The sequence below is a fragment of the Dromaius novaehollandiae genome, chromosome 27, assembly GCF_036370855.1.
Source record: "Dromaius novaehollandiae isolate bDroNov1 chromosome 27, bDroNov1.hap1, whole genome shotgun sequence".
Lineage (NCBI taxonomy): Eukaryota > Metazoa > Chordata > Aves > Casuariiformes > Dromaiidae > Dromaius > Dromaius novaehollandiae.
The window spans coordinates 5,381,150-5,393,623 of NC_088124.1; the positions used below are offsets into that span (position 1 = coordinate 5,381,150).

The 12,474-nt window shown below is 45.1% G+C and overlaps 1 protein-coding gene across 1 annotated transcript; it reads right to left on the bottom strand.

Moving 5' to 3' along the window:
* Positions 1–1,518: 1,518 nt before the first annotated feature.
* Positions 1,519–11,175, bottom strand: RAB29 (RAB29, member RAS oncogene family). Its single transcript, XM_026112018.2, has 5 exons — positions 10,963–11,175; positions 8,692–8,763; positions 6,792–6,973; positions 5,716–5,837; positions 1,519–5,033 (listed from the first exon to the last, which is right to left on the bottom strand). The coding sequence occupies exons 1-5, from the start codon at positions 11,084–11,086 to the stop codon at positions 4,916–4,918; spliced, it is 618 nt and encodes a 205-aa protein (XP_025967803.2). The 5' UTR covers positions 11,087–11,175; the 3' UTR covers positions 1,519–4,915.
* Positions 11,176–12,474: the final 1,299 nt, after the last annotated feature.

Below are 12,474 nucleotides of genomic sequence, written 5' to 3' on the forward strand. Positions count from 1 at the left end.
GCGGCGGCGCGACCGTTGGCGACCGTTGGGCCAACGGTCGCCGCGCGGCCCGGCTCGCGCCGCCGCCTCGGTGGGGCTGGGGGCGGGCGGGCCCAGCCGCGGGCCGCTGAGGTAAGCGGCGCTCGCTGCGGCTTAGGAAGGGAGGTTAGAGCAGGAGGGTGATCGCGGCGCCATCCCGCCGCTCGCAGCTCCTTTGTCATGGAAGTGAGCCTCCATTCAGGGCCGGACTGCGCTACTTCAGAGGGGGCTAACGGGGCTGAATACACAAACGCCCCAGGCCGCCCGGCCGCACCGACGCGGCCTCCGTGCTCCGCGCTGGAGACGGAGAAACCCCCAGCGCACACGGGACCCGCTGCCGTGGGCACTGCGTCGCCCTTCCCCGTTCATTTTACGCTCCTAGCAGCAGTTGGCACCTCCATGCGCCCGAGGGAGCTCCATTTCCCAGCTTACATTATGCTGGGCGATGGTATCTACAGTAAATCTACGCACTTTCATGTTGTTACTTAACGTGACTTCTTTGTTGCACTGATGAGTCTTAGATTCAGTGTGAAATGTTTTTCTTAGGCTGAAATGCACCAAATTAAGTCCAGCTGGTATGAATTTCATTATCAGTACTGATTTCATTACAGCCACAATTATTTCCCTGTACAAGTCAGCAGATGTAAAGAACAGGCACAAATTATGTAAAATAGAAGAAATTCCAAGGAAGGTTTTGGGTTCGTTTGACTTTTAATCCCCTAGAAACCTGTAATTACTCATTTTACTTAGAAAAGGAACAGCTTTCATCATGGAAAAATAAAAAGTACAGTCCATAAAAATGGCAGCTTCTGCAATAGCAAGTCACTTTTACTTTACACTTGAATCTTTTCAGAGACTGGTTCCTCAGTTTTATTAAAAGTAGTACCTCTAAAACGTTTCACTGTGTGCAGGGGTATCTGAGAAGACTGGCTTGACAATACAAATATGGGCAGCTGTCTTTTAATTATAGGAGTAATTCGAGTTTATTTAATACCTTTCTTGATCTTAAATTTTCTCCTTTGGAATTATTACCACTTTTCTGATCAATTCAGATGTCCTGAAGTCAATACTCATGAAAATGAAGCTGATCAGGAAAGAAAGGGGTATTCAGAACAGCTGCCTGCCTGCATAGCCAGCCCATAAATACACTATGTAAACTAATGAGCCATAAGGAGGAAGGCATTATTAACAAATAACCACATCAAGGAGTTTTTTTTTCTTGCTCCTATTAGCTGGATATATTGGATTACAAGTCACTATGACTGACTCAACAGATTGGAAAGTTTTGCCTACTTATCTCTAGCTCTTAGGTCAACAAGACTACGATAATCAAGATAGCAAGGTGTTTCAATGACAACCACCTAATTTATTTTGCTGGCAAGACAGGACAGTTCACACTGCATGCTTTGTACCTATCGGATTGTTAACAGCAAGACTGTTTTTGTTTTGAACTTGTGAACCCATTGCTTAGGACTGTTGAGACAGGAAAACAACAACTACTAAACAAGCAAAGTCAAACTTTTATTTCAAACTTTTGCAATACTGCATTAGTTACTGATTGATATGGGGAAATCCTCCCATCAGTTTCTTCTCTTTATATAAACACGATAATACTGCAACTTTAAACACGATAATACTGCAACTTTACAGTAATCAGAATCCTGTCTCTAAAATACTTGTGCATAACTGCAAGCGGTTAAAAAGAAAAGCTAAATTTTTATATTGTTGACTGGGTATTTTTGAACTATAGTCTGCCTCATGATTTCAAATTCTATTGCAGTAAAAATTCCTAGCTATTACATAAATTAAAGAGTTATAGCACTAAGTAACAACAGGTGGAAGAGAGTGAAATAGGTACAGTTGGCCCAGCATTATGCAAAGAGTACGAAATCAAACTAGACACTGCTTAAGGGAAAAATCAAGTGCCTTCAATTTCAAAACAGGCCGTTCCGACCAAAGACACCAGTTAGGCAAAATTCATCAGAACAAAGACAAGGCTCTTCTGATTTTTTTCTGAAAAATCAGGAAAACGAAGCAAGTTTTTACCAGTCTGCACAAACAAAGCTTAAGTTTGATTAAAATATTTCTTAGAAATTTTGCTTCACTCAGGTTGGATTTTTCCCTGCAGTTGTTTTAAAAACTAAAATAACCAACACAAGCTGGACACAATCAATTTCACAGGCAACCATTTTTTGAATACTGCCTAACACAGCAAAAAGCATGTTTAAATGGGGCCTTTGAATTACAGTTTGTTTTACAGGACTAAATCAAGGTTGCCAGAAAACCTGCATTTTTTTTTCCCAAGTACCTTACGTGCCACAGAGAGCACTCTGAAAAAACACATTTGCACAGTCAAATCGTTTTCCTGTCTGGACGGTTTTTTATAAAGATCTCAAGTAACGACTCTTTCTGTTGTGTAGGCTTAGTTTTTGACACTTGTCTGCTGCGTCTCTTAGGATATTAACAAGCAGTAAGTTGTGTGGAAGAAAAACCTCAAGGTATACATCAGTACCGGAAACCACTGGCCAGAACAGAAATTATATATAATACAAACAGATATTCAAAGATCTTATTTTGGCTTTTTGCTCATATCTGAGAGGCACTTATGCAAAATTAAGAGATCCAAAAACCAGAGAGACACTGATGCATAGCAAACTGACATACAAACAGTATAAAGATGTTTTCCTACGTATGGCTTAATGGCTAGGCTGTTGAAAGAGGTATTAGAAAATCTGTATTAGTTCCAAGCTCTTACTGACTTGAATAGTTGGTCCTGGGCAGAGTCCTTCTGCTGTTTGCCTCAGTTTCCTCATGTGTAAAGCCAGCTTTAATACTTGAACTCTTTGCTCAAACTTTTTGAGGTGCACATACAGAATTCAATAAATAATGTATGGATCTTAACAATCTCATTATAGGCCTTTTTAAAAATTAGACCCTTTCCCTGTGTTCCATAAAGGATAAAAAACCCTTCCTTTTTCATATCATATTTAGGAAGTAAAATTCAACAGGACAGTTCCATTTTGTTGCTAATAAGTTCTACTTCCAAGTTCTCAGGTACTATCTCCACAATAGCATTTCACATGGTTTTTACAGTGAACCCAAGCTCATGGAGAAGCATATTTGTCTATAAAACTGAATTCAACAATATTTGCATAACAGAATCCTATCCCAGATATCTTAGCTTTTAATAAAAATAACAGAACAAAACACTAGGCCTAAATTCCATAGCACTTACTGTTCACGTATCAGTGCTTTTCAGCTCCTGAGAACAAACAGTCAGAAGTTTTTTTATACTTAGTGAAGGTAATCAGTTCCTGTTCTCACTGCCCTCTCCCTCCATAGATTATATAGAATAAGAAAAGATAGACAGAGGAAACTTTGCCAAAGAGCAGTCCTAATTCAGGATGAATTTTGACAAATAAATTTATAGTCCTGTTTTCAGATTAGCTCTTAGGAAAAGTCATTCAGTATTTCCACCCCTCAACACACTCCTTATTTAATCTACTAGAGAAGGTAAAAACATTATTGAAGGGCATTTGTTTAAATCTTAACCTAAAACATGAGTAAGATAATTCTATAGCATAGCATGCTTATATAAAACGCATGCAATACTATATAACCACAGCCTTATAGACTGAGTTTCCTATTAACTCTAAGATAATTATCTAATGTGCTTTGACTTTTTTTTGTTTGGAGGGGAGGGGGTGGCAAGAACCATTCTCAAAAACAACGAATACCTGGGGGATATGCTAGGAAAAAGCGGGCACCAAAAGGCAAGTGGGGAGTGGTTCTCTTCACTTCCTTTTGTCCCGCAAAGTCTTCTCCTTTGCTTCCCCCTTGGACCACTAAAATCAGCAGGTGGGCTTTCAGAGAGCTGTATCTCCAGCAGCATCCCTGCTACCAAATTCACTCACCAGTACAGAATAATTGTGGGAAGGCAATTCATCAGCAATTGCAAAGCTATTTGAGATTGCAGGTTACAGGGTGTTCTAAAAGTGAAAAGGACTGTTGTTCCATCATACAAAGGAGTTTACAACCTATTCCTCATTCAGCTCTTGGTGCCCTAATAAAGTGTCAGCAGATCAGAATACATATGCTTGTGCTAGAGAATGAATGAGGAAAAAATGAACGTAAGGCAACCGGACGATTCTTGACAAAAATCTGAGGTCTCTGCTGCAAGCACCGCAGCCAGTACCCACGTAAGTGAGGGCTGTGCTATACAATTTTTGAAATTCATATACTGATTATTTTACAGGTCCAGTAACATGGGGCACTGTGCTAATCTGCATTTGGCTGCGCATTTTAAGGACAGTCAGTGGCAACGATGAGATGTTTTGGTCTCTCCATGGCATGTAAGCAGAGGTATGTAGTTCCAGAGCATGAAGTAAAGAGTTTGCTGTAATGCCACACTGTGAATCTGAAGGCACAGAAAGACCACTTGAGCTTTGCATGCATCAAAAGAAGGTCACTGTAACACTTCAGCATGGCACGTGTGTGTTTACTGTATGCACGTAATGGGGAGTGAGAAATACAACACTATTAAAATATACCTTCCCCATCCTCCCCCCTGCCCGAGACAGGCAGTCACATGTGAGACAATGAAGTGCTCCAAATTAAAAATCATGAATCCAAGCCATGTGCTTGAACACAGGCTGCGCCACCTTACAGCAGCAGAACTTCCAGTTGCCACTACACTAGAAGATGAATCCTTTTCTCATTCCTCTCCTCTTTCTACTCCTCACCCAAAAATCATTGCAGCAATGCTCTATTGAGTGCCGATGTGCACCGAAGAGGAGACAGTTCATTATCATGTAAAAATACCAGCAAGAGCTGGTTTAAAAGTAATAAAAAAAGGACATTGCTGCTTGACCCAGAGCAGATGGTGTAGTAAGTGCATCTAACAGCAAGCCCAGCCCGGTGAGGATGTCTCTTTTATGTTAATATAATCCCCACTCCCAGAAGCAGAGGAACTTCCATCGCTGGTGGATGAGGACATCATCTTTTCAATCAGGACTCTAGAAAACAAATATAGATTTTTTTTTTTTTTAAACAAGCAGCATTGTGCTACACAGTTTTGAAGCAGTACAAAAGAGAAGTAACGATTCATTCTAGAAGAACGCAAAACTTCAGAACTTTAAGGACTAAACAGTCAGGCTAGAGAATCTCATAGGCACTGCCAACAGCATTACTGCTATTACTGCTATTCTCTGGCAGCATCAGAAGACACTGCAATAACTGTATTACAAAGTCTATTGCAACTACTTCACCTTGGATCCAGTTTAGGACTGGGACACAGCAACAGGCTTCCTACCAAATGTCAAGATAAAGTGTCAATTCCCAACACTGCAGTCTGATACCTTTCAGAAAAGGCCAAATCCTTAATTAAAGGTTTGGTACATTACAAAAGAATTTCTAATCTCTTTACCCAAGAAGTCCCATCCTCCTAGCAGAGGCCAGAATATGAAAAAATATCCATGGTATTGTTTAGAGAATTTCTGTTTCCAAAAGCATGTTGCCCCTTAACCAAGGAGAGGAAAACTTCTGACCTTTCAGAATTTTGTTTCCCTTTAGGAGATTTACTTGCATGTTATTGCTGCTATTTGTTACTAACTGACAGCATCTCCCCTCACCTTGAAGATGGTGGTGTCTGAAAGAGGGAATTAACTCTTTAGATGTACCACAAGTCACTGTGCCTACCTCATAGACTCATTAATATTCTTGTTTTCCTTGACAGATGTTTCCACCCAACCAGAAAACCCATTTTCTTTGCTGAACCGATCCACTTCTTCTCTTGTCACTGCCCATGGGGAAAGGTCACACTGTAAAACAAGAGTCAGTCATTTTAAGTTTAGCCTTTTAATTTTTAAGCTGGGAGGGAAATTCTTCCCCTCACCCATTTACTGCTTGTGTTCAGGCAGCAAGTAGGCTCGGCCTCTCACATCTCCCAGATCGCAGTCTGATAGAGAGTTCTTAGGGCAAGGTTCTTAATGGGATGTTGCAAGCAGCAATATATTTATCTAATCTGAGATACTGACACACCTCAGTCAAGCACGCACGGAATTGAGGTTCACCCAGAACAGGACAGAAAAGCATTGTCACTCATCCAAAATATGCCAGGCCTATCAGCAGCAAGGAAACTTTACTGATGTAGTGCCACTGAAGCAATCACACTGATGGCAGCAGGAGGTATGAAAAGGCAGCAAGAAAACCTGTCCAATAAGAGCTTGTATTTCTGCAATTACATTACTTTAATGACATACACACAGATCTCCTTAATGCAGGCAAGAATGTTACTTTAAAAATGCTGTCGGGGGAAAACATTCTTCCTGAAGAAGTGGAGAAGCAGAAAAGCCATTTTCCTGCCCACCCATCACGTTTTTGGTTCATTTCCAACTTCAGACTCTCTCAAACCGGGCAAGTCTCGAACTGAATCTGGAAAGGGCTGTTGAGCCAATGTTGGCACATGTAGAATATAAAGGTAGTTTTTAAATGAAAGAAAGATAAATCATTAAAGACAGCAAGCAATCCACACAGTGAAACTTGACACTGCGTCCAAAAGTAGACATCCCTCTGGCAGCTCTGAAGAGGAGAGGCTTTACCTGCCATGTCATACACAACCTTCCCAGTCTACTGCAAGTTAAAGACTAAAAAAAAAAAAAAAAGTCTCTCTTTCCATTTTTCACTCCCTTTGTGGTTGTAAAAGTATGGTAATGTGTGTGTATACACACATGCACACACACAAACACACTCAGAGTACATCTAGAGCCACTTACTTTATTAGCCAGCAGTAGGCAAGGCACAGGGTTCCCATCTGGCAGCATGAGTTTGCTGTCCAAATCCTGCTTCCACTTTTGGCTGTTGCTGAACGTGCTGATGTTGGTGACATCGAACATGATAATGCAGGCTGATGCCTCCCTGTAGTACAGCCGGGTCATAGACGTGAAGCGTTCCTGCCCTTGAGGAAGAAAAGAAGAACCTTCTTTTTTCAGAGTTATCTTTGTTAAATTTGATCACCCAGATATCATGCCCATGATAGCGTCCGCTGAGAAAATGAGGTACCAACACTGTCCACTTAATTAAGGAGGAAATAGAGGCATTAAGACGCATCCTGCCTTGCGCACCTCAGCAACGCAGTGATAGATAAAACAAATGGGAGTTCTTAACACTGACCCAGACACTCAGATGTCCCAGAAATACTTGCATCACTCTCTATGTAACAATTTAAATTAAGCATGCTTTCCCCAGCCACAGTTTTATCTGCTAACAGCAGCGTGTCTTGCCACTAAGCACAGCCATCAGTAAAGTTCTAGGAGGGTTCATCCAGTCACTGTTCATCCACTGCTGCTGAGTGCTTGGTGGAGACACAGCAATACAAATACAGCCTCTCAGAAGAAAAAAGTTTGATATTAAACAAAAAATTATTAAAACTCACATATGCTGTTATTACTCTTTAAACCTTACGGCCTGTCTGTACTACCAAAAGCATATCTAGAGAGTAACCCCACCATGCTGCTATATGGCTTGATTATGCTTGTTTAGATGGGGCAAACCACAAAGTGTTCACATCACGTTACGTGGGTCAGTGGCACAGTGAAAACTAGCACTTCTGACACTGCACAGATTACAGTGTGAGCTCTGACATAGCTCTGTAGCTGGTCAACAGGCTTCACACTCTGAAGAGATCAGAATTAAGTTACCTCAAACTACGTGTGTCCCTTTCAGGTGGGAAGAGCAATGAGGAAGGGACTATCTTGCGTGTACATCCCCTTCAGCTTAGCGCACGTCAAGAGCGCTGTGACAAATATGGCCACTCTGCTTTCCAAATCTTAAACGTCTTTTTGATGTCTGAAATTGAAATCACTTTCTTGCTGCAATCCTCTTGCTGCAAACTTCTCCTTCCTGTTTTCTTTTTAGAGATTCCAGGCACACACATCTGAACAGCGAAACCAGAGGAAGCCACAACCTTGTTTTCCTCACTACTCTAGATCCAGAGGTGCCATTTTAGAGATACTACTGCACCTATCTGTTCTTTGTCTTCTAGTGCTAAGAAAACTCAGGAACAGAGGTTTTTTGTGCTTTTCTAAGCAGCAGATGCTATTCAGTCCACTTCACTGCATAATACTGTCCCCCACAACGTGCCCCATTCCTGACCCAGGCCCACCACCTCCAGGGCATGTAACAGTGTCCTGTTTCCATGACTGCTGCTTGCCGGCCTCTCCAGCTCTGATGTGGACGCTTGTTCCCTAGGAAACCACCAACTCTGCTCACACAGGTCACTGAGCAGCCAGATAGCAACTTCCAAGACCCAGTTCTGATCCCAGCAGCAAGACCAGATTGAATTCAATGGAAGTACTCCAAGTTTAGATACAAGAATCAGGCCTTCCTGGCTATCATGCCAGAAATCAGTATTTTAACAGAAGACTTAGAGCTGAGAAGTTATATATCCAGTTACAAATCAACCTGTCTCCCCATTCAGTCTGCTCTGGCTTTGAAATTGAAAAGAAAGGCTCCACAGAATTTATCATTTGTGCTGCTGTATTCTTTGCAGATGAGCTTTTGATTAAATATTTAAATTACCACTGCAAACTAGAAGAACATCACAAAGCAGAACAATCTTGCCCCTTGATATTCCACAGATTTTTAGGGTTTATCTTCATATCAGACTGAACATACCTGCAATGTCCCAGAGCTGGAGTCGTACCGTCTCCGATTCTGACCACTGCACCACCTTCAGAGCAAAATCCACTAGAAAACCCCCCAAAAGAAATGAAACCCAATTAGGGACATTGACAACACTGGACTTGTTCCTCAACGTTTCCCCAGAGGGCCAGGCATAGGACACCACAGCAACCGCTGTCATAGCAATGGCAATTCATACTGGACCACCACCCACGCCAACACAGAACAGACAGGGGCCCCGAGGAGAGGGTCCACAAGCGCTGTCCCCCTCTCCTCCATCACAGACAGCTGCAAAACAGGTGTTAAATCCAGACGGCTCCACACACCGTCTGCTACGAACCCTGGGTGCTCGGAGAGAAGGATCACAGGCAAACAAAATGCCTTTGGAAAAGAAGAAATCAAGGGCATTATCAGCATCCCATCCCTGCATAAAGATGCTACACTTTGCTTTTCCCTTCCTGAACATTAGACTTTGGGTGGAGTTAAATAACAGAAGAGAGCAGCATTCCCTGTCTTGCAAAGCCCAGCCAACCTGCTGTCGAAGCCCTCACAAATGGCAGCAGAGTTTTCCAGCAAATGCAGCACCAGGTGGCCACTTCACTACCCCAGAACACAGGGCTTTTTTGGCATCAGACACTGCCCACCAGCAGGGCTTGTAAAGATCCCACCCACAGCTTCCAGTCTGCGGAAGATACCCATTCTTCATCCCCGGGGTTGTAACACTGGCACTGGTGACACCAAGAGCTAAGGCCAGAAGGAAAAAAAGTTCAGGAAATAAGAATTCCTCTGGCACATAGGCCTGGATAACCACAATGCAAACAAAAGGCCACTAGAAACCTTATCGCTTGGAGAGCTTTAAGGAAACCTTCCCTCACCCAACTCTGTTTCAGTCAAGTGCTGTTTGGATCGTGCCTTTTGTACTTCTAATCCACAGTTTAAATGGTAGACCAAAGAACTGGATCTTCTCAGGGTTAATAATGCACAAAGGCAGAGTTTTAAGTAAAAAGTCAGAGCTAATCATGCTCCATGCCTCCTTTTAAAATTCATAATCCTAGTGGAAACTCAGAAAAATGCCCAATAAAATGCTGGATTTGCTGTTGTTGCCTGTCTTTGTTCTGCACTGCCTAAACCGTTTAGTCACTGGTACATGGAGCACAGTGTTTGCTTTCAATTTACCACTTCCCACCATCTACAACTCAACTGTAACAAATGCCCAGGGAGTAGAAAAGGAAAACACTCAATTTTTTTCAGAAGATTATGATACATCAAGTTTTCATTGCAAGAGGAAAACTGTCCAGCCAAGCTGTCATCTGTGCTCAACAGGCCTGGAACTTTTTGAAGCTAGGAACACATTTAAAGAAGATTAAACAAAAAAATCTGCAGCTGTGAATGACTGTGCAGGCACAACTCCAAGCGCTTCGTATCTCGCTGCTCCAATAGGATACGGCCCTCCAGTGTTTTCGATTTCTGACCAATTTGTTCCCTCTGAATTTGTGAGGGAAAAGATTTAAACAGCTGTGCTCTGCCTCCAGCATTTTAGGTCCTCAAAGGGATTTGCTGAGTAAAGCAAAAGGATTTCTTGAGTAAAGCCTTGGCACCTCCTGCCCTTTTGAGATCATTCACTTACACTGGTGTTAAAGAAAGAAAAATATATTCTACTTAAGTCTTGTCCAAGACCTCTTGTTATAAAGCTGTTCTTTCCCCCATCCTCTTTCCAATGCCCCGTTTTACAGCAGAACTCGTATTCAGCAACGTGAAAGCGCTGCTAAAGTAAGTGTCAAAGCAATGCTGTTTCGCTTTTTACCGGAGAGATCCGAGGCCGCAGCTGCAGCCCTGCAGATGAGGGCTCAGCGGGGCCTTTGCTCTGGAGGGAGCAGGGACGGGCACCCAGATCCCTCCCTGAAGAGCTACAACACTTACTAGCTCGTCTGTCACCAGGGGCCTCATTAAGCAGGGGCACCCCAGGAGCTGCCTCCCAGGCCTGCCACAGCAGTTGCAAAACACAGTAATTAGAGGCTGACGATGGTTCGCTTCACAAATTACTGCAAGGTTTTTGTATCTGCAGGGAAGGAGCGGAGCAAGTTTCCCGTTACAGCCTATGACCCGGGGATGCCTCCAAACCGCCCGAGGACCCGCTGCGCCCCACAAGACGGGACAACCCGCGGAGCAGCTTTTCGCCGTCGGTGCCGCGAGCGCGAGCGGAGCCTCCCGCAGGTAGGCCGGGCGCCGCCGGGCTCCGGGGCACGAACGCGGCGCCCCGCTCACCTCCCACCGTGGACTTGTAGTGCCGGTTGAAGCTGTCGTTGGCGTAGCGCTGCACCAGCGACGTCTTCCCCACCGTGGCGTCGCCCACCACCAGCACCTTGAACATGCGGTCGCGGTGCCCCATGCTGCCGCCGCCGCCGCCGCCCGGCCCGGCCCGGCCCGGCGCCCCCGGGCCGCGCCGTCACGTGACGGTCAGGTGGCCGCAGCGGCGGAACCGCCGCCGCCGCCGCGGGGCTGCCGGGAGGTGTAGTCCGCGCCGCCGCCGGGCCCTGCGCCACGGCCCCCCCCATGGCCCTCGGAGCGGGCTGCAGATAACGGGCCCGGGGCCGGGGGCTGCGAGTCCCTCCCAGACAAAAAGGGCAGAAGATCAGGGCGAGGTGGGGCTGCGTCCAAACGCTGGACACAGCCGCGTTGTGCAAAGAGCGGTGGTGCTCAAGCAGCTGCGGCGCGGCTGCGGTCAGGGAGGGAAAGCTTGCAAGAGAAAAGATGGCCCCCCACCCCCCTTGCTAATAAGGAAGGTTTTGATGGGCTCACCCAGCACCAGCTCCAGCTTTGCAGTGTGCCTGGGACCGGGAGAGGCAGGCCAGGCCCCGGGCACGCGTGAACGGCTCCCAGCCACGCCATCCCGGGTGCTTCGGTCACCACCCCAGCGTTCGGACCTGGGGAATACCGAATTGTTCTCATAAAAATTACATTGCAAGCTTTACCATGGTAGAGAAAAAGATCTGAAGTAGTTTGGGGATTCAAAAGCTAGAAAGAAAGTGAAAACACCGCAATACATATATGCAAGTGTGTGAGTGTGTGTGAGTATAAAGCTACAGTTGTTGAGATTGCTTCAAGGTATGATCAAGTTAAGGGCAAAATGGTTCTCCATGCAATATCCATTCCCCTTCTGCTCTTTCACCCAACCAAAACAAGAAATGACTCCCCGCAGTGAGATCACATTATGGAATGACCCCTCCTGTGCCTTGGTACACTGGTATTTAGCATATGGGGAAAATGATGCAAAGCTTCAGGCAACAGGACACAGCAAGGCCTGGCTGGTTGTTCCCTACTCTTCAGCACTGCTGTAGGCTTGCTTCAGGACTACCCACCGCGATCCTTGTTCAGGCAAGCAGTGAGGAGGCGCAGCCCTTCTGGAAAACAGACCACAGGAAAACTGAACGCAAAGCCCACGGCAGAGGAGAACGCAGAGCCCTCGGAGGGCAACCAGCTGCTGCACACTCAGGATGCTGCTGACCCCCCAGCAAACACGCAGGACTGCTGTGCACTGCACTCCTGAAACAGTCACAGGCAAAGGGATGACGTGTAACAGAGGCCCTCGCTGCAGGCACTGCAGCCGCAAAGCCAGGGAAGGGCTTTCCAACACACCAAGCAGCTGAAACCAAACACTTGCATTTCCTGCTGGGAACTCACAGGTACTACCTGGGGCTGCCCAAAGGCAGACTAGAAGCTGGCCTGGCTAAAAGCTGGCAGTCTATAATCTACCATTTTCACTAATCTTATTTTGCC

What these genes read in the sequence shown, in the direction of transcription:
- RAB29 (XM_026112018.2), bottom strand. Translation starts at nt 11,086, where the DNA reads ATGGGGCACCGCGACCGCATGTTCAAGGTGCTGGTGGTGGGCGACGCC. An exon ending in CTACAAGTCCACGGTGGGAG is followed by an intron (nt 8,764 to 10,962) that starts GTGAGCGGGGCG and finishes GGGGTTTTCTAG; the next exon opens with TGGATTTTGCTCTGAAGGTG. An exon ending in AATATTAATGAGTCTATGAG is followed by an intron (nt 5,034 to 5,715) that starts GTAGGCACAGTG and finishes TTTGTTTTCTAG; the next exon opens with AGTCCTGATTGAAAAGATGA.